This window comes from Monodon monoceros, unplaced genomic scaffold (assembly GCF_005190385.1).
Source record: "Monodon monoceros isolate NGI ecotype Baffin Bay Population unplaced genomic scaffold, NGI_Narwhal_1 Super_Scaffold_14, whole genome shotgun sequence".
In the NCBI taxonomy this organism is placed as follows: Eukaryota; Metazoa; Chordata; class Mammalia; order Artiodactyla; family Monodontidae; genus Monodon; species Monodon monoceros.
The window spans coordinates 37,207,206-37,234,400 of record NW_021703770.1 but is presented as its reverse complement, the minus strand read 5'-3'; the positions used below and the strand labels follow the sequence as shown (position 1 = coordinate 37,234,400).

Sequence of the window (27,195 nt, the reverse complement as noted above, 5' to 3'; positions counted from 1 at the left end):
GGTATTTAAAATATATTTATTCATATGTACATTCACTTTACATGATTACATTTTAACATCTATCAAAAACTAAAGAGTTTTTAAGAATTTTTCAAAGTCCTGTACTGAGGCCTTGGCCATCTCTTCACAAAATATTTCATCAGGCACAGATACCAATTTGTCCAAAGAGATGTAGTTAGGTTTTCCTGGATCATACTGTGCTCTTCCTAAATAGGCAAGAAACAAATGTCTTTCTTTGACTTTAAACAACCTTGAATTAAATACCTAGAAAAGAAAAAAAAAGTTTTTAAAAAACACCGTGCACTGAAAGATGAACTATAAAAATGTTTATCTGACTAAGAATTTTAATAAGCTAACAAATATAAAGAATTGAGGGGGCGGAGTCAAGATGGCGCACTGGGAGGATGTGGAATTCGCATCTCCTCACAACGAGGTCACCTAGCAGGCACCGGTGGGGGACCACGGACACCTAAGGGGACGGGAGGAAAACCCAGCGACCGGGTAGGACGTGGGGCGTGGGGGGAGTGAAGGGGGAGGAGAAGTGGAGGCAGGACGGGACTGGTGCCCCTGAGGGGCGGCTGGGGGAGGGGAAGGGATCCCACGACGGAAGGGGGAAATTGGGGAACCACTGGGAGGGCAGAGGATCAAAACGGAGCATGGCCAGGTTTCCCCTGCCCACTTGGGCCCCCAGAAACCTGCTGAGATCCCGGGCCTGATCCTCTGCCCACCAAGGAGGTCCAGCCGCGCGGGTCCTGAGGGAGTGGGAGGGAGGGAAGGGGGAGCAAAAGTAAAGGCTGGACCTCCGGGACCGGCACCCCTGAGGGGTGGCTGGGGGAGGGGAGGAGTTCCTATACCCAGCGGGACCCACCCACAGTTAGGGGTCCAGCGGCGACGGGGGAGACCCTGGGGTAGATGATGGGGGAGGTGCGTGAAGGAACGTAAGGGAAGAGGCCAGTGCCTTCCTTGTCCACTTAGGCACCGGGAAGCCTGTTGGGCTCCCAGGACTATCCTCTGCCATCAGAGCCTCCCTCTTAAAGCGCAAAGTCCAAGCCCCGCCCCTACACCCCACACAGGGCCCCACCTCTACACTGGGAGACCCCCTCCAATGAGTTGGGCCTAAACCGAACCCACACACCCTCACCCAGGGCCCTTCCTCCTAACTCCAGAAGCCCACACTCCACAGCCCTCCTTCCCACGTGCTGCCTCCCCCTTCTGCACAGGTCCTAAGCAGAGGCCCCGTCCCACACTCAAATGTCACACCCCCACCCGCCTGGGTCCTGCCCCCCAAACCCCACCCATGCCTAAGTTCCACCCCCCACCTAAACTCCACCCCCATAACCAAGGTTTTCTTTTTTTTTTTTCCTTTTTTCTTTTATTTTTTCCTCTTTTAGACTGAGGTTCTATTTTAACTTGCTGATTCATTGTTGTTGATTCTTTTATATTTTTATTTTCCTAATAAATCTTTTATTTTTCTAGATTCATTTTATTCTTTATGGTTTATTAGTGATCTCTCCTTTTGGCTTGCTGCCCTCCCCCCTGCCTTTTTTTTTCTTTTTCCTGCTGTGGTTTTATTTTACCTTGTTGCAGTAGTTTCAATTATAGTTTCATTTTTCCTAATATATTTTTTATCTTTCTAATTTTCTTTTGTTTTTCTGCGGTACGCGGGCCTCTCACAGCTGTGCCCTCTCCCGTTGCGGCGCACAGGCTCCGGATGCGCAGGCTCAGTGGCCATGGCTCACGGGCCCAGCCGCTTCACAGCATGTGGGATCTTCCCGGACTGGGGCACAAACCCGTGTCCCATGCATCGGCAGGTGGACTCTCAACCACTGCACCACCAGGGAAGCCCTTTATTTTGTTTTTTATTCTTTGATATTGTACTGCTCCTTTTTTTCTTTCATTCTTCCTTTTTTTTTTCTGCACCACGAAGCTTGCAGGATCTTGGTTTCCAGGCCGGAGGTAGGGCCGGAGCTCCTGTGGTGGGAGCTCCAAGTCCAAACCACTGGACTACCAGAGAACCTCAGACCCCAGAGAATATCCATCAGAGTGAGGCGTCCCAGAGGTCCTCATCTCAGTACCAAGACCCAGCTCTATCCAACTGCCTGCAAACGACAGTGCTGGATGTCTCAGGCCAAACAACCAGTAAGAAAGGAATACAGCACCACCCACCAAAAAAATAAAAGAACAAAAAAATATGTTACAGACGAAGGAGCAAGGTAAAAACCTACAAGACCAAATAGATGAAGAAGAAATAGGCAACCTACCTGAAGAAGAATTCAGAGTAATGATAGTAAAGATGATCCCAAACCTTGGAAACAGAAAGGAGAAAACACAAGAAACATTTAACAAGGATCTAGAAGAACTAAAGATCAAACAAGCAGTGATGAACAACACAATTACTGAAATTAAAAATACTCTAGAAGGAGTCAATAACAGAATAACTGAGGCAGAAGAACGGATAAATGAGCAGAAAGATAAAATGGTGGAAATAACTGCCAGGGAGCAGAATAAAGAAAAAAGAATGAAAAGAATTGAGGACAGTCTCAGAGACCTCTGGGACAACATTAAATGCACCAACATTGGAATTATACAGGTCCCAGAAGAAGAAGAGAAAAAGAAACGGTCTGAGAAAATATTTGAACACATTATAGTCAAAAACTTCTCTAACGTGGGAAAGGAAATAGTCAGTCAAGTCCAGGAAGCCCAGAGAGTACCATACCAGATAAACCCAAAGAGAAACATGCTGAGACATAATAATCAAACTATCAAAAATTAAATAAAAGAAAAAGTATTAAAAGCAGCAAGGGAAAAACAACAAATTTCATACAAGGGAATCACCATAAAGTTAACAGCTGATTTTTCAGCAGAAACTCTGCAGGCCAGAAGGGAGTGACAGGACATATTTAAAGTGATGAAAGGGAAAAACCTACAACCAAGATTACTCTAAAAAGCAAGGATCTCATGCATATTTGACAGAGAAATTAAAACCTTTACAGATAAGCAAAAGTTAAGAGAATTCAGCACCACCAAACCAATTTTACAACAAATGCTAAAGGAACTTCTCTAGGCAGGAAACACAAGAGGAGGAAAAGACCTACAAAAACAAACCCAAGACAATTAAGAAAATGGTAATAGGAACATACATACTGATAACTACCTTAAATGTAAATGGATTAAATGCTCCAACCAAATGACATAGACTGGTTGAATGGATACAAAAACAAGACCCATACATCTGCTGTCTAGAAGAGACCCACGTCAGACCTAGGGACACATACAGACTGAAAATGGGGGGATGGAAAAAGATATTCCATGCAAATGGAAATCAAAAGAAAGCTGGAGGAGCAATTCTCATATCACACAAAATAGACTTTAAAATAAACACTATTACAAGAGACAAAGAAGGACACTACATAACGATCAAGGGATCAATCCAAGAAGAAGATATAACAATTGTAAATATTTATGCACCCAGCACAGGAGCACCTCAATACATAAGGCAAATGCTAACAGCCATAAAAGGGGAAATTGACAGTAACACAAAAATAGTAGGGGACTTTTAACACGCCACTTTCACCAATGGACAGATCATCCAAAATGAAAATAAATAAGGAAACACAAGTTTAATGACACATTAAACAAGATGGACTTAATTGATATTTATAGGACATTCCATCCAAAAATGACAGAATACACTTTCTTCTCAAGTGCTTATGGAACATTCTCCAGGATAGATCATATCTTGGGTCACAAATCAAGCCTTGGTAAATTTAAGAAAATTGAAATTGTATCAAGTATCTTTTCCTACCACAATGCTATGAGACTAGCTATCAATTACAGGAAAAAAAATCTGTAAAAAATACAAACACATGGAGGCTAAACAATACACTACTAAATAACCAAGAGATCACCGAAGAAATCAAAGAGGAAATCAAAATATACCTAGATATAAATGACAATGAAAACACGATGACCCAAAACCTATGGGATGCAGCAAAAGCAGTTCTAAGAGGGAAGTTTATAGCAATACAATCCTCCCTCAAGAAACAAGAAAAATCTCAAATAAACAACCTAACCTTACACCTAAAGCAAATAGAGAAAGAAAAGCAAAAAAAACCCCAAAGTTAGCAGAAGGAAAGAAATCATAAAGATCAGATCAGAAATAAATGCAAAAGAAATGAAGGAAACGATAGCAAAGATCAATAAAACTAAAAGCTGGTTCTTTGAGAAGATAAACGAAATTGATAAACCCTTAGCCAGACTCAACCATAAAAAACGGGAGAAGACTAAAGTCAATAGAATTAGAAATGAAAAAGGAGAAGTAACAACTGACACTGCAGAAATACAAAAGATCATGAGGGATTACTACAAACAACAATATGCCAATAACATGGACAACCTGGAAGAAATGGACAAATTCTTAGAAAACCACAACCTTCCAAGATTGAACCAGGAAGAAATAGAAAATATATACAGACCAATCACAAGCACTGAAATCAAGACTGTGATTAAAAATCTTCCAACAAACAAAAGGCCAGGACCAGATGGCTTCACAGGTGAATTCAATCAAACATTTAGAGAAGAGCTAACGCCTAGCCTTCTCAAACTCTTCCAAAATATAGCAAAGGGAGGAACGCTCCCAAACTCATTCTACGAGGCCACCATCACCCTGATACCAAAACCAGACAAAGATGTCACAAAAAAAGAAAACTATAGGCCAATATCTCTGATGAATATAGATGCAAAAATCCTCAACAAAATACTAGCAAACAGAATCCAACAGCACATTAAAAGGATCATACACCATGATCAACTGGGGTTTATCCCAGGAATGCAAGGATTCTTCGATATACGAAAATCAATCAATGCAATACACCATATTAACAAATTGAAGGAGAAAAACCATATGACCATCTCAATAGATGCAGAAAAAGCTTTTGACAAAATTCAACACCCATTTAGGATAAAAACCCTCCAGAAAGTAGGCATAGAGGGAACTTACCTCAATATAATAAAGGCCATATATGAGAAACCCACAGCCAACATCATTCTCAATGGTGAAAACTGAAAACATTTCCTCTAAGATCAGGAACAAGACAAGGCTGTCCACTCTCATCACTATTATTCAACATAGTTTTGGAAGTTTTAGCCACAGCAATCAGAGAAGAAAAACAAAAAAAAGTAATCCAAATCGGAAAAGAAGAAGTAAAGCTGTCACTGTTTGCAGATGATGTGACACTATACATAGAGAATCCTAAAGATGCTACCAGAAAACTACTAGAGCTAATCAGTGAATTTGGTAGAGCAGCAGTATACAAAATTAATGCACAGAAATCTCTTGCGCTCCTATACACTAATGATGAAAAATCTGAAAGAGAAATTAAGGAAACACTCCCATTTACCATTGCAACAAAAAGAATAAAATACCTAGGAAGAAACCTACCTAAGGAGACAAAAGACCTGTATGCAGAAAACTGTAAGACACTGATGAAAGAAATTAAAAATGATACAAACGGATGGAGAGAATCAACATCTTGTTCTTTGACTGGAAGAATCAACATCTTGTTCTTTGACTGGAAGAATCAACATTGTGAAGATGACTATACTACCCAAAGCAATCTACAGATTCAATGCAATCCCTATCAAACTACCAATGGCATTTTTCACAGAACTGGAACAAAAAATTGCACAATTTGTATGGAAACAGAAAAGACCCCAAACAGCCAAAACAATCTTGACAAAGAAAAACGGAGCTGGAGGAATCAGGCTCCCTGACTTCAGACTATACTGCAAAGCTACAGCAATCAAGACAGTATGGTACTGGCACAAAAAAACAGAAATATAGATCAACAGAAAACAGGATAGAAAGCTCAGAGATAAACCCAAACACATATGGTCATTTTATCTTTAATAAAGGTGGCAAGACTATACAGTGGAGAAAAGACAGCCTCTTCAATAAGTGGTGCTGGGAAAACTGGACAGCTACATGTAAAAGAATGAAATTAGAACACTCCCTAAAAGTATACACAAAAATAAACTCAAAATGGATTAAAGACCTAAATGTAAGGCCGGACACTATCCAACTCTTAGAGGAAAACATAGGCAGAACACTCTATGACATAAATCACAGCAAGATCCGTTTTGATCCACCTCCTAGAGAAACGGAAATAAAAACAAAAATAAACAAATGGGACCTAATGAAACTTAAAAGCTTTTGCACAGCAAAGGAAACCATAAACAAGATGAAAAGACAACACTCAGAATGGGAGAAAATATTTGCAAATGAAGCAACTGACAAAGCATTAATCTCTTAAGTATATAAGCAGATCATGCAGCTGAATATCAAAAAACAAACAACCCAATCCACATATGGGCAGAAGACCTAAATAGACATTTCTCCAAAGAAGATATACAGATTGCCAACAAACACATGAAAAGATACTCAACATCACTAATCATTAGAGAAATGCAAGTCAAAACTACAATGAGGTATCACCTCACACCGTTCAGAATGGCCATCATCAAAAAATCCACAAGCAATAAATGCTGGAGGGTGTGGAGAAAAGGGAACCCTCTTGCACTGTTGGTGGGAATGTAAACTGATACAGCCACTATGGAGAACATTATGGAGGTTCCTTAAAAAACTAAAAATAAAACTACCATATGACCCAGCAATCCACTACTGGGCATATACCCTGAGAAAACCGTAATTCAAAAACAGTCATGTACCACAGCGTTCACTGCAGCACTATTTACAACAGCCAGGACGTGGAAGCAACCTAAGTGTCCATCGACAGATGAATGGATAAAGAGGATGTGGCACATATATACAATGGAATATTACTCAGCCATAAAAAGAAATGAAACTGAGTTATTTGTAGTGAGGTGGATGGACCTAGAATCTGTCCTACAGAGTGAAGTAAGTCAGAAAGAGAAAGACAAATACTGTATGCTAACACATATATGGAATCGAAGAAAAAAAAATGTCATGAAGAACCTAGGGGCAAGATGGGAATAAAGACACAGACCTACTAGAGAATGGACTTGAGGATATGGGGAGGGGGAAGGGTCAGCTGTGACAAAGTGACAGAGTGGCATGGACATATATACACTACCAAACGTAAAACAGATAGCTAGTGGGAAGCAGCCGCATAGCACAGGGAGATCAGCTCGGTGCTTTGTGACCGCCTAGAGGGCTGGGATAGGGAGGGTGGGAGGGAGGGAGACACGAGAGGGAAGAGATATGGGGACATATGTATATGTATAACTGATTCACTTTGTTATAAAGCAGAAACTAACACACCATTGTAAAGCAATTATACTCCAATAAAGATGTTAAAAAGAAAAAAATAAACCAAAAATTATTATAAATGCTAAAGGGTTTAAATCCTTTGCCTTCTGCTAAGAAATTATGATTTAAAAGGGACTCAAAACTAACAAGCAGAACAATTGTAAAATAATAAAGGGTTACCTTGTAGGCAAAGACCAGACTAATCCAGGGAGACGAGAGGAGCTGTTAAAAAAGCAAATCCTCAGGCTCCAGCCCAAAGCTACCAAATCAGACACTTTGAGAGTGGGACCCACAAGTCCTCCAAGGGATTCTGATGCCTGCCAAGTTGGAGAACCAAAGTCAGAGATCAAAGTTTATGGCATCAAAAACTGTGTAAGATTTCATAATCTGTGAAGCTTCCCTATTTTCCTTTCTTTCTTTCTTCCTTTCTTTCTTTCTTAATTCCCGTCGCTCCCTCTGACTAGTACCAAAATGCAATGAAGCTGGACTTCATGCGTTCAAAGGGACCCGCCTTGGGATTAAACTCTTGAGGAATAGAGTGAATACAATAACTTTAAAAGGGAGTCAGAAGCAGGCTAAGCCCCTAAAGCCAGCTGCAAGGAAGAAGGGAGAATTGCGAGATCTGGCCAGACTTGAAATAGAGCCCTAAGCTGAAGAGACATCTGTGAGGCTCCCTGGCAAGGCCCAATGAACCCACGTTCAGTATTAGGTCTCAGGTCCCTCTCTTCACTGTATATCAAGATACACTGGGGACACTCCACATGGCACATAACCTCCAGGAGTCTTTCTTTATATTCGAGTGGAGACAAAATAAATAACAGATCACTTGGAAAGGACATTATGAAAAACAATTGTTGAAAACTAAAGTAATTTGAGAACAGTGACCAAAAAAATATAGTGTGCTAACTCAACGTGGGATTGGCTTGCTTTTGGAACAAAACATCTTTTACTCCCTCTGCAGAAACAAATTATGTGCTGCTCTGCCTTCACTTTGGTAACTAAATTCCCATTACCGCATTATTACTGGTCAAAAGATGTAAGAAGCTTTTAGATGTATTTCTTTAGAAGTATGACGCTTCCAGTGACTCTCGGCTTACAAAATTATCATACAACATACGGACAAGGCCACAAATGATTCTGAAGCTCCCAAACTATATTTCCTAAATATAGTAACACTTTGAAGCACTTATACAGCTATGACCAGATATTTCTTTCCCAGTGGTTCAAAGTGACTTTAGTATCACAGATTTTATGTGATCTTTCAAGTCCAAAAGTCATGGCTCAGATTGAGTTTCTCTCTCTTTTGTTGTTGTTGTTGACCACCAGGGGCCACTTTGCAATGTCAGAAAAGTTTCATCCTATCAATGATCCGTTAAGTTCTCAAGGATTAAAACAAACAAAAAACACCAAAAAAACCCTAACTTAAGAATTACTGATCGCCTCCTGTCCTAACATAGACTCCAGCTCTGCCTTCACAGAAACCCACAGGGAAAGAGGAGAAACAAGGTTTCAGGGGATCCTGAATATAACCTCTTTCCTGAACTAGTGGTTTCCTCATGTTCATTACCCTCACTGCTTTTGTTATCCTTTGCCTACCATGGTCACTGCTTTGAAACGACTAACCATAGTTTTAAAGTTATAATTGTTTCCCAATTTTTAATTAATCATAAAATTATGTACCAACCAGAACTGTTACCTTCATGAGAAAACTGTTTCACAGCACTAAGTTTTTAAAGCTCCAGCCAAAACTTTTAAGTCTACATCCATTCCCTCACTGTCAGTTAATGTATTTTTCCATTAATGAGGTTTTTTGTTGCTGTTTTCGTTCTTTTCTTTTTGGCTGTGCCACACAGCTGGTGGGATCTTAGTTCCCGGACCAGGGATCGAACCCAGGCCCCCAGCAGTGAAAGCTCTGAGTCCTAACCACTGGATTGCCAGGGAATTCCCAATGAGGTTTTTTTTTTTGTTTTTTTTTTTAAAGCAATCCTACCCAGACCCCTAAGAATCTGAGAATCCTCCCAATATGGAAGCCACAGGTCTATAACCAGGCTTCCCAGAAGCTAGGATTTGGGGAGCCTAAAATCTGTGTTTTTAAACAACTGATTTTGATGCATCTAGTCAAGTTTATAGTTTTCTCTACTTGGAAAGTTTCTGTCCACTGTTAAACCCAGTTCATTCAACTGACAACTCAAATGTCACTTCTTAGAGTGGCAGTGTATCTTTGGTAAGAGCATGGGTTTTCAAACTGACTGCCACAGTTCTAATCCTGGCTCTGGCCCCTGGACAAGTTACTGAATCTTTTTATGCTTAATTTCTTCATTTGGAAAATAGGGACAATAACAGTACCTACCTCATATGGTTGTTGTGAAGATTAAATGAATTAATATAAGTAAAGCAGTAAAGACAGAGCTGGCACACAGTAAATGAACAATCAATAACTTATTATTTCTATGATTTTCCTACCTCTCCTAAATTAAATCAATAGCTGTATACAGTATCTGTTAAGACTCTAACATTATGTAAAGCAATTACATTTTAAAAACTTGTCTTCCACACTAGATTATGAGTTCCACAAGAATACAGACCATGACTCATTGATTTTTCTATCCTCAAATCATATTCTCTTATCATGCTCTACTGTCACTGAATTATCTATCAACCCAGTGGAAAACTAATTGTCATTGCTTTTTAGTTGAAGATTACTTACTTTACAATGTTTCTATAAGCCAAATTTTCACCACTGCAGGCTTCTAACACTTTTTATAATGAATACACATGCATTTGATGAAACAGAAAAATGCTCTATTAAGGGCCCATTCAGAGAGAAGTATGATAGGTAAATAAACACTACTATTTGTGAGGGAACTGCACCAAATGCAGTCTAGTTCTGACAGTTATATTAAAGTCATAGTTCTTTGCCCACCTTTACATCAAGAACACATTTGGCAAGTGGAGTAGAGGAATCACTTTAATGAAATTCAATCTTTCATTTATCCAATGAATACTCACTGAGTGTCTATTCACATGCCAAACAGGAAAGAAGGATGACTTTTATGAGATTCAATCAATCATGTGTTCAACAAATATCTATCCAGTGCCTACTAATTGGCCCATTATAGTTCCAGGCTCTGGGAATTCAGCAGTGTATAAATCAGACACGATCTGCTTTCAAAAAGTTAACATTCTTGTGAACAAGCAGATAATGTCATTTACCAAGTAAAGAACAGGAAAAAGTCTAATTAGCTTAGAAAATATAATTATGGCTTTCGCCTGATAGCTAACTGGAAGCGTTTTATGCTTTGGTAGGAGATCATTATAACATGGCTTGTTAACTAATGGATTTAGATAGACTGAATGGAAAAGTACATTTAGAATTGAAAGGACCTTTAAGGGAAGTGATCTATTTCAAATTTAAAGGGAGAAAAGCACAAGAGAGTATGTTAGATTCCAACAGGCAGAACGAGGACTAGGTTACAAACCACAGGGAAATAGATTCGTCACTCATTTCTCCTCTGGAGATGTACGTGAATGCCCTAGAAGATGTAAACTTTTCACAAGTGATCCATCTACTGCATTTGCTAGGTGTGGTCTTGCTAAAAAGATGCGCAAAAAGAAATGTGACCTTAATACCACTCTCAGAACTCTACTGCATTTGGTCTGATTCCTTCACAAACAGCAAGGGGTTTTCACAAGCGGACTGTGCACATGGAGAGCAGCTCCGGATGAAGGGCGATGACAGCTCTTACAGAACAGCAAGCTATGCGCTCCTCACCTGCGGGAACTTGACAATGATGTGGTGCGGAATGCACATCACGTTGTGCACGTAGTCGAAAGTCTCGGTAACTTTCCTTTTACTTGCGGTTAACATCTTTGGGATTTTGGTGATCATATGTTGAATTTCATTATGTTTAAAACCTAGTTCAAGCCGGTAAACCTAAGAGAAACATAGAAATAGTTATTTTGGTAATATGCCAGGGGACACACTGATTCTTTCAAAATTTAAAATAAGGACATTAAAATCTGGAGATGGGGCTTCCCTGGTGGCGCAGTGGTTGAGAGTCCGCCTGCCGATGCAGGGGACACGGGTTCGTGCCCCGGTCCAGGAAGATCCCACATGCCGCGGAGCAGCTGGGCCTGTGAGCCATGGCCGCTGAGCCTGCGCGTCTGGAGCCTGTGCTCCGCAGCGGGAGAGGCCACAACAGTGAGAGGCCCGCGTACCGCAGAAAAGAAAAGAAAAAAAAAAAAATCTGGAGATGGCTATTCCAATGATCTTACGGGTTCATAGTTTCCTGCTTCTGGGGTAACCTGAATTTTAAACCCCTCTCCTGAGGATGAGCTAATCACAGCCTGATGACCACCATGAAGATCACCAAAAGGAGCTAGCGTAATTACGAAATAAGAGTAACGGTGCTCACAGGAGGCCTGCGCAGGTTACCCGTATGGGCCCCACACCACACAGACCAACAGCAAGATTCTCAAAGTGCTTTCTGAGCCTCTGCTCCCAAGCGCACTCCTATGCATGTCCTCTGGAAGAACTACATGTCAAAATTCTAAACAGAGATGATAAAAAAAACACTCCAATGTAGGTTAGGTCCTCTGTGTGCATTCATAGTATCCCATGCTCCCTGACCAATCCGTTGCTCTCATCGCTCTGCGGGAGATTCCCCCCACTGGACCGTAAGCTCCACAACGGCAGCGACTATCTCCCCAGCACAGCGCATGGGCAGGCGCTCAATAAAAATTTCTTCAACGGCCGAGTATGAAACACTTTAGGCACCTCAGAAAATAGGCTTAATATAATAATTTCAAATACTCCGACAGCTTTGTATACTAACAAGTCAGCTGCTCCTGGTTCTATCCTATTCCCTTGGAGGGAGCACAGTAAGGAGTGTCTGGCATGTTCTCTGATAGATCTAGAGCTGGTAATTGGCACAGGTTCTAGGAGAGCAATATGCTGGCTACTGCTCTCTTCAAAGAAGCCTTCTGGCTCCACCCTCCACAGCTCGTCTCCCGCCTAGGTGACGAAGACACAGACCCTCACCCTGGGCAAAGGAAGCAGCTTCCAGGTCCCATCCAGATACCTAACCTGCTCCGCTAGGATTACAGGTATCAATGTCTGCAAGGAGACTAACTCATGTAACACCTGGTTGACATGTGAAAAAATTATAAACTAAGGTAAACTGCTTGCTAGATATTTATTATATCATTTCCTCTATCTTTTTAGAAATAACTTCTTTTACAATCTAGTTTTCTTTAAGATGATGGGAGCAAATCTATCCTCTTCAGAGGACTTAACCACTTAAAGAAGCTGATTTCCCAAAAACTAACAGTCATCCTACCTTCATGTTTTCCTTCACAGGCTCCAGACTTCCAGTTAGTAGCCTTGGGAGACGAATTACCAGATCTCTAGTCTACAGTTGTAAAACAATCTATTATTAATATGTATGCATATTCAACTAGGTTTGAAAAAATCAAGGCATTACTAGGAGTACAAAACTAAAATTTAAAATATGACCCAGTAGAGAAATGCTAAGGAACCCAAAAATACATAAACTTAATATTGTTTGAGGAAAAAAACCAGTGCTCAGAATAAAACTTAAGAAACTAACTTGATGGAATTATTACAAAATGATATAGCTATATGATTAACCTAGCAAGGTAATTCATTCTTGTACAGAAAATATCAGGCATTTATAGAATTCATACAGGCCAAGTATCTGTTAGAAACATGAGATTTAACAGTTACTAAATGTAGCTGACATGGAAACATACAAATTCTCTCCTTCTCTTTACCTTCTTCACACTAAGTTCAAGTTCTTTCTGAAAAAATCCCAATCTGTTATCCAGTCTTTCCACTGAAAAACTCAGCAAAAATGGTGCATTTCTGACCATCTGTGCAATATCCACTTTACTGAAATTTTTTGACAGTAGATAAGCCACCCTAGAGAAACAAACAAAATACATGCACATATGATAAATATTTACTAGTGTCATATTCCCACACCAAAAAAAAGTTTAAGTAAAAACATTCTATAATGGCCCCACATATGGTTAAAACAAAGCATCCATCCAACTCTAGAATGGTTTCCATTTATAACTGGAAACAGAAAATATTTCTGAAATCCGCTAACAGACAGATTCCCTTTTCAGTTAATCTGACTTATTTTATTAGTTGGTAGAAAAAAATGAAATAGCTTCTATTTAAGTTTTTTGTTTTTTTTTTTTTTTGTTTTTTTTTCATAAGAATAGAAAACACACAAATTAAGAAAAGATGGGATTCAGAACTCTTTTTACAAAGAAAGACCATCAAGCATGGCTAAGACTGAAAAGAGGAAATTTTTTTTTTGGCTGCGCTGTGCAGCTTGCACGATCTTAGTTCCCCGAGCAGGGATCAAACCCAGGCCCCCAGCAGTGGAAGTGTGGAGTCCTAACCACTGGACTGCCAGGGAATTCCTGGAATTTTTTATTTTAGTACATTTACTGGGAATGTATTTTCTTTTTTTTTTCTCTTTTTTTTTTTTTTGCGGTACGCGGGCCTCTCACTGCTGTGGCCTCTCCCATTGCGGAGCACAGGCTCCGGATGCTCAGGCTCAGCGGCCATGGCTCACGGGCCCAGCCGCTCCGCGGCATGTGGGATCCTCCCGCACCAGGGCACGAACCCGTGTCCCCTGCATCGGCAGGCGGACTCTCAACCACTACGCCACCAGGGAAGCCCCGAGAATGTATTTTCATAAATAATTTTTACTGCGGTCCTTCAATATCTATTTTGTTAACAACTGAGAAGTTTCCTGCTAAATTTCTGGGAAACAAAGTAAGGTAGCAAAATACAGGAAGTTTGACTATAAAATAACATTACTGATTTTTTTAAATCTATAAACATAGTAAAAGGCAGTTTAATTAAATGCCTGAAATATCCCTGGACATTATCTTGTTTAATTCTCATCAGAAAAACAAAAACAAAAAAACAAAACAACCCCCTGTGGGCCAGGTAAATTTCCCACATTGCATTTGAAAAAACACACTCAGAGGAGTTAAATAACTTGTCTTAGACCACCAGCTAATTAATGACAGAGCTGAAACTTGAACTCAGGGATGCCTACTTCTAATGACTACGATACTTTTATACCATATATTGGAACTTATTATATTTTATACTCAGTGACTATTACCCCTTTAAACCAGTCCCTTAGAGGCAATGAGAGAAAAAAAACTGATAAATTTACCTACATACAAAATTTAAATGCAAGGCAAAAAAGAAATCATCAACCAAGTCAGACAAGTGACAGTCTGGGAAAATATTTACAACATGTCACAGAGAAGGAACTAATTTTGTTAATATATAAAAAAATGCTTACCAAAAAAAGAAAAAGGCCCAATTAAGAATAGCAAAGGGGGCTTCCCTGGTGGCGCAGTGGTTGAGAGTCCGCCTGCCGATGCAGGGGACGCGGGTTCGTGCCCCGGTCCGGGAAGATCCCACATACCGCAGAGCGGCTGGGCCCGTGAGCCATGGCCACTGAGCCTGCGCGTCCGGAGCCTGTGCTCCGCAACGGGAGAGGCCACAACAATGAGAGGCCTGCGTACCGCAAAAAAAAAAAAAAAAAGAATAGCAAAGGACACTTCTAATTTATAGAAAAGGAAATGTAAACAGAAGTTCGACATAGGAAAAGATCCTCAAAAAAAAGAAAAGATCCTCCAAACATCTGATGCTCCAAACATCATTTCCAAAACAGTGAGGTAATGTTTTCATCTATGAAATGAACTGAAATCATAAAGTTTGATGACACTGTATTAGTGTGGAAAACAGGGAAACTGGCACTTCTGTACACTGTTGGTGGGAGTGTAAGCTGGAAAACCTGTATGAAGGGCAATTTGTCAATATCTATTAAAATTATAAATGCATATATCCTTTGACCTAGAACTTCTACGTCTAGAAATGTATCCTACAGATATACACCAATATGTGACATGATGTATATATAAGAGGAGTCACTGCAGCTTCTTTGTGATAGTAAAGCCAGAAACAACCACCATGTTTACCAAAAGGGAAGTAGACACATCCACAGTATAAACTATAAAAGGGTTAAAATAGGCAGAGCCAATAAAAACTATCTCCAACATAGAGTTAAGGTAAGAATGTGAGGTGCAGAATGGTATGCATAAATGCTACATACTGTATGTACATGTGTTCTTGTGTATGTGTATACATAGATACACATACATGCTTGTATATGATAGAACATTCTTACCTAGTTGAACAAAAAACTTGATAATAGTAGCTGCCTCCATAGATGGGTCTTGCAAGGCTGATGAGGGATAGGAATATGTAGGTTGGGAAGGAGAATTACCATTTTTTTCCTTTGTTTTGGACACAGGAAAGATCAATATCTGATAAAAATATTATTGAAACTGTTATCTACTGTGATAACTTTTCCAATAAAAAATTAAGATATAAGGCCCAGCCGAAAGAAAATTTCTAATAACTTAAATGCAGATTATTCATTTGAAAATTCTTAAAAAGAATCAACCAACTTTTTAATACATTTCAAATTCTCTTCATTGAAAAGAAAACAAGTATATGCGATCAGTGCTATTATAGAAATTCTAGAAAATAAGACTGCTGTACATACCAGAGCCAGAAGGTAAGTTCAAGAAAGATTATCATACCTTTGCCTCTTCCAGGAGAAGCTTACTTTTCACTGTATACCCTTTTGAGTACATGTGGTAAATTACCTATTAAAAACTTCCAAGTAACTTTTTAAAATGCTCCAGTTTACTTTGGCAGTCAGCCAGGTTTAGGAAACATTAGACTATACTATTACATGAGAGTATTCTTTAATTGTTAGGAGCGTGTGTGATCTTGAGCAAATTAACTTAAGCTGCTTTTAAGCTTATGTTTCCTTCATAGATTTAAAAGTAGGGAGACAGTACAGTGTAGTAGCCAGGACTCTGGAGTTAGACTAAGTGGATTTGAATCCCACTGCCACTTACACTAGCTGGGTAATCTTGGGCAAATTATTTAACCTCTCTGTGCCTCTCCTGTAAAATGGGGATATTAATAATAATGGTGCAGTAGGCAGCCCCTGAAACAGTTCCCAATGATCTCCACCTCCTGGTATGTACTCTTTCTTGAACTAAATCTTGAGCAAAAGGGCAAGTTGGTTTTGAAATGGGGAGAGAATGAGCGTTCCAGACAGTCAGGAGGAGCAGAGCTAGACATGTCAGACTGAGCCTACTAGAATCATTCTTTCCCTCCCCTGTATTGTAATAGCCTGTCTATATTACACCAGACTGTAAGTCACATGAAGGGAGAGAGTGTGTCTATCTAAGTGCCTTGCATATATAATAAGGGTTCAAACTATTCAATATAAGAAATGTAGTTTTTTTTTTGTTCTGTTTTTTCCTAGTTCAGAGACTAGACTCTGATAGTTCAAGGAACTGCAAAGCTCTCTGAAACCGGTGTGAGAATAGTCTAGGGGGAGAAGATTAGAGGCAGATTAGTTAGGAGACAGTTGCGGTATTCTTCACGTGAAATGATGGGGACCTGAGGTAAAGTATTCAAAGTGAAGATTAAGAGAAATGCATTGACTGATTTGAGAGCAATAAAAATAGAACCAACAGGCCTTGGTAGTTTATTAGATGTGGATGATAAAAGAAGAGAAGCCAAAGTTAACACCAGTATTTCTGATCTGGGCAGCGGGGTGAACAGTGTTCTCATTCAGGCAATCTGGGAAGACCTAATTTACGTGAGAGGTGGGGGTGATGATAAATCCAAGATGTGAACTTATGAGACACAGACTCTGTCTCACTCTCTGGTGTGCCCAATGCCCAGCAGGATTCTTACCTCACAGATCAATACTATCTCTTTGAATGTTGAATGAAGTACAAAGATGTTTATAAAAGTGCTATTTAAAGAAGAAAAAAAGGAAAAACCAAAATAGACAGAAATGATTAAGCAAATTATACAATATTTGCTAAAACAAGGTCAAATGTCTACCATCAAAAATTGTCCAGAAAGAACAACAGAAAAGATCAGCCTTTAATAATTTTAAGTGTACTATCAGATAATTTAGCCATTGTTAATGGATTTTTAAAAAAACTTATCCCAGTTTCCAAAGGATTGACTTAGCATTAAGTTGAAATCATAAAAATAATGATGGGTAGTTGAACAAAAGAAATGATTTAGATACTTAATTTTGATCAAGAAGGTCCATAACAAAAAAATAACATTCACATTCATTAATTACCTCAGTAGATTCTTGTGCTGCTGAGACTTAAAAAAATAACTTACACATATATTTCTTCATAGCCACTTCTAGGATTATGTGAAAATCATTCTAAAAGCCCTACCTGGTCTTAAGATTTTCAAGGTCTTCAGAGAAAATAGCATAGTTTTTCGTCAGGAATGTTCCCAGTTGGTTATCCTCTATGCCCAAATCTTTAAGAAACAGGAGTATTTGCTTAATGTCTTTTTCAAAATCCAGTCGCAGAAGGAGGTTGGCTGCATCTGGATGTTTTTCTATCTTGGATAAATCCACTCCTGTAATAAATTATGAACACCATTTGAAGATAACTGCTTGGCTGAGTCATTAAACTTTATGTACAGAAACACAAGAAATTACTGATGGAGATCAACAACCCATCCCAAGGAGACCTGAGACAGGCCAATAGAAACTTCTAAATATTTTTAAACTAATTTGGTTGCAGAAATAAAAATAAATTTTTAAAAAATGTAGTACTTATTTCAAAGCCATGTATAAAGGAAAACAGTGCATTTGGGGCTAAATTTCCACCCAAAACAAATTCACTACGTCATATTGACCTAGGATCATCATTTTCACGGATGGTTTCTTGAATATTGTTTGCAGGATGCTTATGAGCCCCTAATGATCTCCACAGTAACTGCTTAACTGGTAATTTCTGCAGGGTAACAAACCCTATGAATTGTTACTTTCTTTGAAGTTTATCATTTCTTTAATTATAAGCATTATTTTAAAAATTTGTTTCTGATCCCCTCCACAGAAGGAATAAAAGTTACCCTGTGTCTTACTCATTGTATTCTCCAGGGCTTTATTAGCATAAAGACAAGTAGCTTGAAGGAGCTCAAGACATGTCTGCAGGAAGCAGATGAACATACACAGCCCTCAAGTACAAAATGAAGCAGAAAGTATACCACCTTCAACCTTCACATATCCTTAGAATCTTAGGTAATCTAAGTAAATGAGACAAGGGACAGGAGAGATTAAGAAGGGGGGAGAAAGCAAGTTGTTATTTTACTTTGGTTATGGATATAATTCGATGTTCACGTTAATTAGGCAGGGAATCAAAGTAACCCTTGATTCAAAATTCTCATTAACACTAAGCATTTTATTCTCTCGCTTTTTTCCTTTTACCTGATTTTTAAAAATTAAACATGAATAGGAAAGGCCTATTCCTTATCTTTAAAATAAACATTTGAAAATAATGTAAAACTTTAGTTTAGACTTAAATTTTATATTGCTAAAAATATTTCTTCAGGTTAAAATGTAACTCTCAAACCGATTTCTAGATGCAACTTTACAGTCTTAAATATAAAAACAATGAAATAAAAGCACTGTTTTTTAATGGTGTCTACAACCAGAAAAATAAATTATAATTCCATGTATTATTAGATCCAAATATAATTCCAAACCCAAATTTCTTGATATTAAAACAGGTATTGATATAAGATGATCATGAACAGAAAAACAGATTACACACACACACATACACACAGAATGAAGACACAGAATGAAGACCAAAAACAGATCCAGGATGAACTACAAATCTAGTATACAATAAGGACATTTCAAATCAATGAGGGAAAAGATGGACTATTCATTAAAATATAATGGGACCTCTAGCTATATATTTGAAAAATAATAATTCCTTCTATGTCTGATACAAAAGTTAATTTCAGATAGATTAAGAATCTACATATGTACTACCACTCTAAAGCTACTAGAAGAAAACACAGAATTTTAAAAATAATATTAAGTATGACTACACAAGCCATTGTATGGCTTTCTGTAATACATGTATTTGCATAGAAAAAGGTGGGGTAATGTATGTATTTGGGTAGAAAATTTGTACTCAACAAACTGGTGACAGTGGTTACCTTTGGAAAGTGGAACTAGAAATGTAGAGATGGGAAGAGTTCTTTCTCCTGTAACAGTCTGCACTTTTAACAACTAGATGTAATTCTTTTATAATTTAAAAATAATACTAATAGAAAAATAAATTAAATTATTCGATGGATGGATAAATAAGATAGAAACTAGTTCCAAAACTCTGTGATAAATGTGGGAAGGGATGCTTTGAAAATAACATAAAGGGTTCGGACTCCAAACTTAACTCAATATTACAGATGGCATGTGCTGAAGTGCCTCACTCAGCATGAGCCGTCACACCCTGACTGTGCTGAAATCGAATTCCTGAAAAGCTGCTTCTTAACAGCAACAAGAGAGCAGAATCTCACCAGGAGAGCACACTGCTGTCAGCACAAATACTTGGGCTTACTCACGATTTCATTAACTTGAAAAAATAGTCACTGAATGCCTCTCATGGGACCAGGCACTTATGCGGATATAAAAAATGAATAATACATGATTCTAACTTCTAGGTGACCACAGCCTAAGTTGGCTTTACCCCATCAGTTCAGTAACTATAATTACCACTGTATTCAGTTATGGTTACACATACTTAGCGCATCAATCAGGGACTGGCAGGCAACAGTAGTTGTCCTAGAAAGTTCAAATGAAAAACACTTTAATGAAGGGACTCTGTACAGTGGTGTGAGCAGAGTCAAGGGAACAAACAAGGGCATCCCTAGCGCTAAAGGGACAGGGAGGAAAGAGTGTTATGAGAACCCAGAGGGAGCCGGAAGCTATAAAGAAAGGGCTGCTCAGTAGGAGCTGTTGCCATGGAACAAGGCAGTTCCATGACCCAAGGCTGGGAGCGAAAAGGGAAAACAACTCCCACCTGCCCTCCCTCTTCTCCTACAAGTGCCCCCCACTGCTGAAGCTGCCCAGAAGCCAGCTGGCAAAGGAGGCCGAGTGCAGAGGTTAGCCTCCTGGGATAAAGAACAAGCAGAGAAAGGGAGAAAACAGATCTGAGAAGCAGAGAAGAACCAGGACACTTGAGTCCTCAAAAATACTGTTTAACAATGCAATCATGGCTCCTCTAGGGTACTGTTATTTAAGTTACTGCCAAGACGTGCTGTTGAAGTATCAGCATACAGATGAAGGAGTGGCTGAAGCATATTTCAAAGCTCTAGGTATACTGTGAATTATTTAAATGTAGGGACCACGTGGGTCTTACGTTTATCTGGCATTACCCGTAGCACCTCTTACAGGGCTGGGAAAGCCCTGAGCTTTCATGCCTGCAGCAGATGTCATCTTTCTCTCTCCTTCGAACCCACAGAACACTTTATGTGTATCTCTGTGTGGAATTTATCACTTCACCTTGCATGTTTGGATTTGTTATTCTTTTTTTTTTTTTTTTTTTTTTTTGTGGTACGCGGGCCTCTCACTGCCGTGGCCTCTCCCGTTGCAGAGCACAGGCTCCGGACGTGCAGGCTCAGCGGCCATGGCTCACGGGCCCAGCTGCTCCGCGGCATGTGGGATCTTCCCGGACCGGGGCACGAACCCGTGTCCCCTGCATCGGCAGGCGGACTCTCAACCACTGCACCACCAGGGGAGCCCCTGTTATTCTTATGTATGTGTATTTAGATGCTCCTGAAGACCTGAAGCTTCTTGAGAACAAAGGCCATTCCCTATACATTTGAGTAACTTGCACAGGGACAGATGAGTAAACAATTATAATAGTGTTATTATTGCCAGGACTGAGGTAAGCAGGGGGTGATGCAAAGAGCCCAGAGGAGGGTCACTCTATCTGGAGGGTCAGGGAAGACATTTGGGAAGTTACTTGAACCTGAGTTAAGTTCTCCAGTTGTCAGACCTGGCCAACAAAAAGGAGGGAAGTGGCAAGCAAGTGAAGCTGAAAGGTCAGACCAGGAAGAGCTTAGAAGGATTTCACGTAGGTCACTGACATAGGCAGACTCGCATTTTAGAAAGAGCACTAATGTTAGAGAGATTACCAGGGCAGTACTGCTGAAAGGAAGACTATCAAGCCAGGAAGCTCCTAACTTTTCACTGAAAACTAAGGCAGTGACTAAGCAATGAGAGAAGCAGTGGATCTGAGATAATCCCTTGCCCATCCTGTTCCTCTCAATCCCCCAAAGGAGGTTTCTCATCTGGGAAAATCAAATAAGAGAAGTGCCAGGTCCAGAAATAATGGGAAAAGCAGAAAGTAGCAATAAGGTGCTAGACTGAAAATATTGATAAGAGGATGAACCTAAGTTTGCAGGCAGATCTCTTGGCTGCCTTCAACCATCCAGATCTAGGAGCATCCTACCAGTCGACAAGCTAAGATAGTTATGGAGCAGGCCTAGAGAGAAACCGTCCACATCAGGAGGATAGCGGGCTCCAGAAGGAAGGTCAGGGTAGTAGGGAAATGGAAGTAATATATCATCTGATAGGGGTGACTGTAGGAAAAACTGTCCTGAGAGGCCATTGGAAGTTGTAGGAAAATTTAAAGAAAACTAACCAAATGAAAAACAAAGCAATTGTTAACTCCAAGAAAATGAAAGGTTGAAAAGGAAGGAAAACAATCATAGCACACTTCCTAGACAGCAGTCGAGCAATATTTAGAATTATAATGAAATCAGTGACTAATGATTAACCTCAACATTGTTAATACAGCCTATTGGGAGAATTGAAGAGAATGAAAGGGAAAAGTATGTGTACATGTAAGAGATTAACTGATGTCTAAAACTGATGAACCAAGCAACAGCACCATAAGCAATTACACGCACATTTAGAGGTTAAACACAAACAGAAAGAGCTAGGAAAGTAGACACTCTAGGGAACGGGCTGCGAAGTCAGGAAGGATGAAGCTGGGAGTGCGGTTTTTCACTAGAAGCCTTTTCCCACTATTTGACTTCTATGCATGTGTATGTACTTTGATAAAGATTAAAAATGCTAATTTTAAAAGTAAGGCAATAGGGCTTCCCCGGTGGCGCAGTGGTTGAGAGTCCGCCTGCCGATGCAGGGGACACGGGTTCGTGCCCCGGTCCGGGAAGATCCCACATGCCGCGGAGCAGCTGGGCCCGTGAGCCATGGCCGCTGAGCCTGCACGTCCGGAGCCTGTGCTCTGCAACGGGAGAGGCCACGGCAGTGAGAGGCCCGCGTACCGCAAAAAAAAAAAAAAAAAGTAAGGCAATAAAATAAGTGTTGGTTACTCAGACTTACCTAGAAGCACTAACTTCTTCAGAGTCTCAGAATGATCCACATAGTCTCGAAGTGTGAATGAAGATGGGGGCAGTGCAGGGTCCGCAATAATCTGAACAGCCTCCTCCTCGGAAATTGGCTGCAATGGAGACAATGGAGGCAAATCGTCCAGTCCTTTGCAGCCAGGATATGGAAAAGGAGAAGTGAGTTAGCTCTCCAATCTGTACACTTGAAGCTCTTTCTACAAAGACAGCCTCTTGCCTAGTTTGCTTCTTTTTGAATCTTGGCATCACTTCTGAATTAAACATCTCAAAATTCCATATATTTTCTACCTTCTAAGAGGTAAGGTTAAGACTCTAATTTAGAGATATCAACTACTATTCCTCGAAGATAAGAAATCTGTTGGTGAAATCCTGTACAAAATTCCTTTCCTTCACTTGTAATCAACAGGTATGAATGCTAAAGACCAACTGACCTTCAAGTACATTTTGAGAAAGAGATCGAGTTTACCATAGCTTGTTAAGTTGGCCAAAAGTACAACATACCAGCCTGAATTGTATGGGCTCAAGTCATCACATCCTGAAGTGTCTTCACTTTGATCCAACCCCTTCTCCTCCAAGTTATTCTCAAATATGTCTGTAAGAGGACTTCTATGATTCTGTTTCTATCACCTACAATCCTTTGCCAAGGACATGACCTCTCTAGTACAGCCTTGAGTCTGAGGTTTGGTTTGTCTTAAGTCAAACCCTTAAGTATAGAAGATGCTGGTAACTGTAACCTACCTTAGGCTAAGGAATCAGGGCCGTGACTTTTTATTCTATTTTTGGTCTCTAATCACTACCCTTTCTCATTTCTCATAGCCAGCCTCCCCTCCCTGCCCTTACCCCCCAGCTTGCTTGCTTTCGTCTTCTACTCAACCTAATATTATCTCATTTATGGTGAAATATTCCTTGCATAGAAATGTGCCTAGAACGAGAAGCACGGGAGGGAGAAGACTGACTAAAAAAAACGACATGAGGGTGCTTTTTAGGGTGTGCTATTTGTTGTTCTTTTTGTTCTATATGTTGTTTGTGGTGGCTATTACACAACTAAAAGCATTATGTCAAAATTCATAAGACCGTATACCCAAAAAGGAGGACTGTTACTTGGGTAAAATTATACCCTAACTAGGTATATAGAATAGGGTAAATTAAATCCTAATAAACCTAATTACCACCAGAAAAAAATTTATTTAAAGAATCTAAATAACGAACTTAGAAAGTGTTATTCATATAGCTATAAAACATTCTTATACATATTAATCTCTAAACTTTTTCCTTAGTCAGTAAAATAGAGGCATAATAGAAGCAAATGAATAGAAGCGGCATTGTTCTTTTTCTCTCCTGGCACAAAGTATGACTTGAAATGGGCCAACAAAATGTAAACAGGTAGTCGTTCAATCTACCGAAGTGGGGCAAAGGGGAATTTTCTGAAACTTGAAAATTACCTTCTAGAGACAGTTCAGAATCAAAGCTGGGTATCTTTTGTGACGGCTCATTCACAGAAGGAAGCAGAGTGTTTGGGGCGCACTTAATCTCTTGACTACTTGAGTTGGTAAACTGGGAACCATTCCACACAGAGGAAGTCCGATAAGTCTTAAACCCCGACCGGAGAAAGCAATCGTCAGAGGACAGCTGAGGCTGAGCAAAAAAGCCAGGCAACAATGTTTTTCCTGCTCTGGGAAAACATTTTCTGAGTTGCATAGCAGTAAGGAAGCTACTCAACTTAATTGAGTTGAGCCATCTGGGTATCTGTTGGGCTAGCATGGCCATTTTTCTTAAAGTAGCCTACAAAAGAAATACAAAACTATCAAAAAAGAGAAACGTACTTTACTTAAATGTTTAAAACAGTATTCAAACAACAAAAAGATAAACTGGAAATTATTTTTTTCTAATTAAAAGGAGTTTAATAAATTTAGATCCCTAAAGCAGTCAGACGTTTTTAAGCTCAGGAAAAGCCCAAAACAAGGCAGTTTCAGTTACAAACCAAAAGACAGGAACTTCTGAACTGGAAAAATAAAGATATACTTTGCAATTTAAAAACAAAAAGCAAAATCAGTGGCGTAAGAAAAACAATTAAAACAGAAATCTGTAAATGTTCAAATTACAGCTGAACCTGTTAATATTTAAAGAAAACAGGTGATGCAATTAAGTGCTCTTGAAATTTGGTTTGAAGGACATTTAAGAAGATTGCTGATCAAAATAACACTGAGGGCTTCCCTGGTGGCGCAGTGGTTGAGAGTCCGCCTGCCGATGCAGGGGACACGGGTTCTTGCACCGGTCTGGGAAGATCCCACGTGCCGCGGAGTGGCTGGGCCCGTGAGCCATGGCCACTGAGCCAGCGCGTCCGGAGCCTGTGCTCCGCAACGGGAGAGGCCCCAACAGTGAGAGGCCCAAGTACCGCAAAAAAAAAAATAAAACAAAATAACACTGAATTATTCAGATGCATTTTATGTATGTACATTAATCACAAAATAAAAACAGGAAGAATTCTACTTAGTCTTAAATGAATCATAAAATATTATCATTGCTATCTAGAAGGTTGTTTCTTGCTTCATTCTCAGGCTTGAGCACTATTATTACACAGGTAAAGCTGTTCCTCAAAAGACAATTGAACAAAACCAGTTTTGCCAAATTCTGTTTGTAGGAAAAAAGAAAAAGCCTTTTAAAAAAAGGGGTCAAAACTAATAAGCAAAATGAACAGACAGAAATAATAAGCAACCAGCAATGAATATACGTGTATTTTGACCGAAAAAGCAGCTGTTTTTAAAAGAGACTTTTATCAGGAAAGGACTTTTATATTTAGCCAGCTTAATTAAAGGGTAAATTTGGTGCATATTATTTTATATTAAGTAAGACAATCCATATAAAATACAGCATAGACTCCAGCATATGCAAAATGCCCAACAAATGTTAGCCATCATCAATATTATTATTGATTACACAACCAAACATAAATGAATTCTGAATTAACTGTTGCATACAACTTTTTGATTTCTCTCTATACTGAAATTCAGCTTGTTTTATGCTCTGAATTAGACCAGATAAATGCTTGAGGGTCTAACCTCCTCTTAGAGATTTGTGGTTTAGGGAAGTCTCCTGAAAGGAATTTATAAAAGTGAAATGTCTCACTGTCATTCTGAAATGATCTTAGAAAGGAAAAAAGTATTTACAGTAAATAGCCTTGTGGGATAGGTGACTTTTGTTAAACTTTGGTGGGAAATGAGTCTCCAAATCTGCCGTGTTTCCCTTCAATCCTACAATATTCATTCTCTGCACAGCAATGTCATAAGGGCATTGAGCTGGAAGTCAGAAGACCTGTTATGCTGCATTAAGACTAAGTTTCTCACCGTGATCCAGCACAATGACTGGCCCGTGATGGGGGGTTCAATAACCATTCTTTAAATGACAACTTTTAAAAAAGGTTACGGGTACAGTAAGGTGATTCTTAAGCTCCAAAGTGTTCTGACTTCTCAGTTTGTCTGAGCAATGTCCTACTTTAAAGCAAACTCCTGAAATCCCAAACCCACTCTGAAGCCTCTAGAGTAAGGCTCAAATTAAAACTCCTCTCACATTAGAACGATTTGCTTTTGAATTCTATCCATATTCATTAAAAGATCTTTATGCAAACAACTCATGTTTATCCTTCTGTTTTTATTTACAAGCACACTATCTTCACTACATCATCATTTCATTGTTGTGTACACCTCTTAACAGTTGATTAACTGTTCGTTCACGAGAGCAGGGCTGGGTCTCATCTCTGGATCCACCCTCCCAGTGACTATTCCCTCTAGCCCAGAGCCTTGCACTGCTCCAATGTTTTAAGGATGGAAATGAATCAGTTGCAACTACGGTTAGCTCATGTGCTTACACAGTATTTAAACCCGGTAAAGCATCTGCGCATGTGTATAAAAGCCCTACCCCGTGATCAGCTCTCTAACACGACCCTTTTCATCAGGAAGGTTAAAGTGAAAGAAAAAAAACCTGTAATAATTCTGAAGTCCATTAAAATACGTCATATACTAGTTCTCAACTGCGTGCCTTAGTATCTCGTTAGGAATAGGAATTGGCACTTAAATATTCTTTGGCGAGGGTTCAAGATTTCGACCTGTGTAAGGCTAATAAATGAAATCAGGAGATGAAAGGTGGGTGGGAGGATGGCTTCGTAATAAGGGGCCTCTCATCTACTGATTGACGCCCTCCCTAGGCCATTTTAGTTCCCCAACCGAACTTCCGGAGGAAGGCGGTTGACATGCTGGCCCTCCTTCCGCGTCCTCCGCAAAGCGCGCGAATAAACAACATGATTGCGTTTTCGTTTCATCTGCCAAAAAAACAAAACGAAATTATTCACCCTTAATTGAAGACCTAAAGGCCAAGAGGTCCCCGGACGCGGCCTACAGCAGGATAGGGCCGGACCCGAACCCCAGCAGGACGCACGCCCCTCGCGCTCCGGCGGCTTCCGCTTTACCTGTGGCGAGGCCTATGCCTCGTGGTCTTTCTCGCAGGGACCACCAGACTGGCCGGGCCGCGCGAACCGCCCCTCAGCACAGATACCCCACTTGTC

The 27,195-nt window shown here is 39.8% G+C and overlaps 1 protein-coding gene across 4 annotated transcripts; it reads right to left on the bottom strand.

Annotated features, from left to right (window-relative positions):
- MTERF3 (mitochondrial transcription termination factor 3) lies at positions 1-27,195 on the bottom strand. 4 transcript variants are annotated; one of them, XM_029223186.1, is made up of 10 exons: positions 27,100-27,195; positions 24,080-24,419; positions 22,615-22,767; positions 17,636-17,825; positions 13,082-13,229; positions 12,628-12,699; positions 11,061-11,222; positions 7,469-7,605; positions 2,262-2,305; positions 47-264 (listed from the first exon to the last, which is right to left on the bottom strand). In XM_029223186.1, the coding sequence occupies exons 2-10, from the start codon at positions 24,402-24,404 to the stop codon at positions 257-259; spliced, it is 1,239 nt and encodes a 412-aa protein (XP_029079019.1). In that variant the 5' UTR covers positions 24,405-24,419; positions 27,100-27,195; the 3' UTR covers positions 47-256. The 4 variants fall into 4 exon arrangements, with proteins under 4 accessions (XP_029079018.1, XP_029079016.1, XP_029079017.1 ...); XM_029223185.1 differs by lacking the exon at positions 2,262-2,305 and having other exon boundaries at positions 1-264; XM_029223183.1 differs by lacking the exons at positions 2,262-2,305; positions 7,469-7,605 and having other exon boundaries at positions 1-264.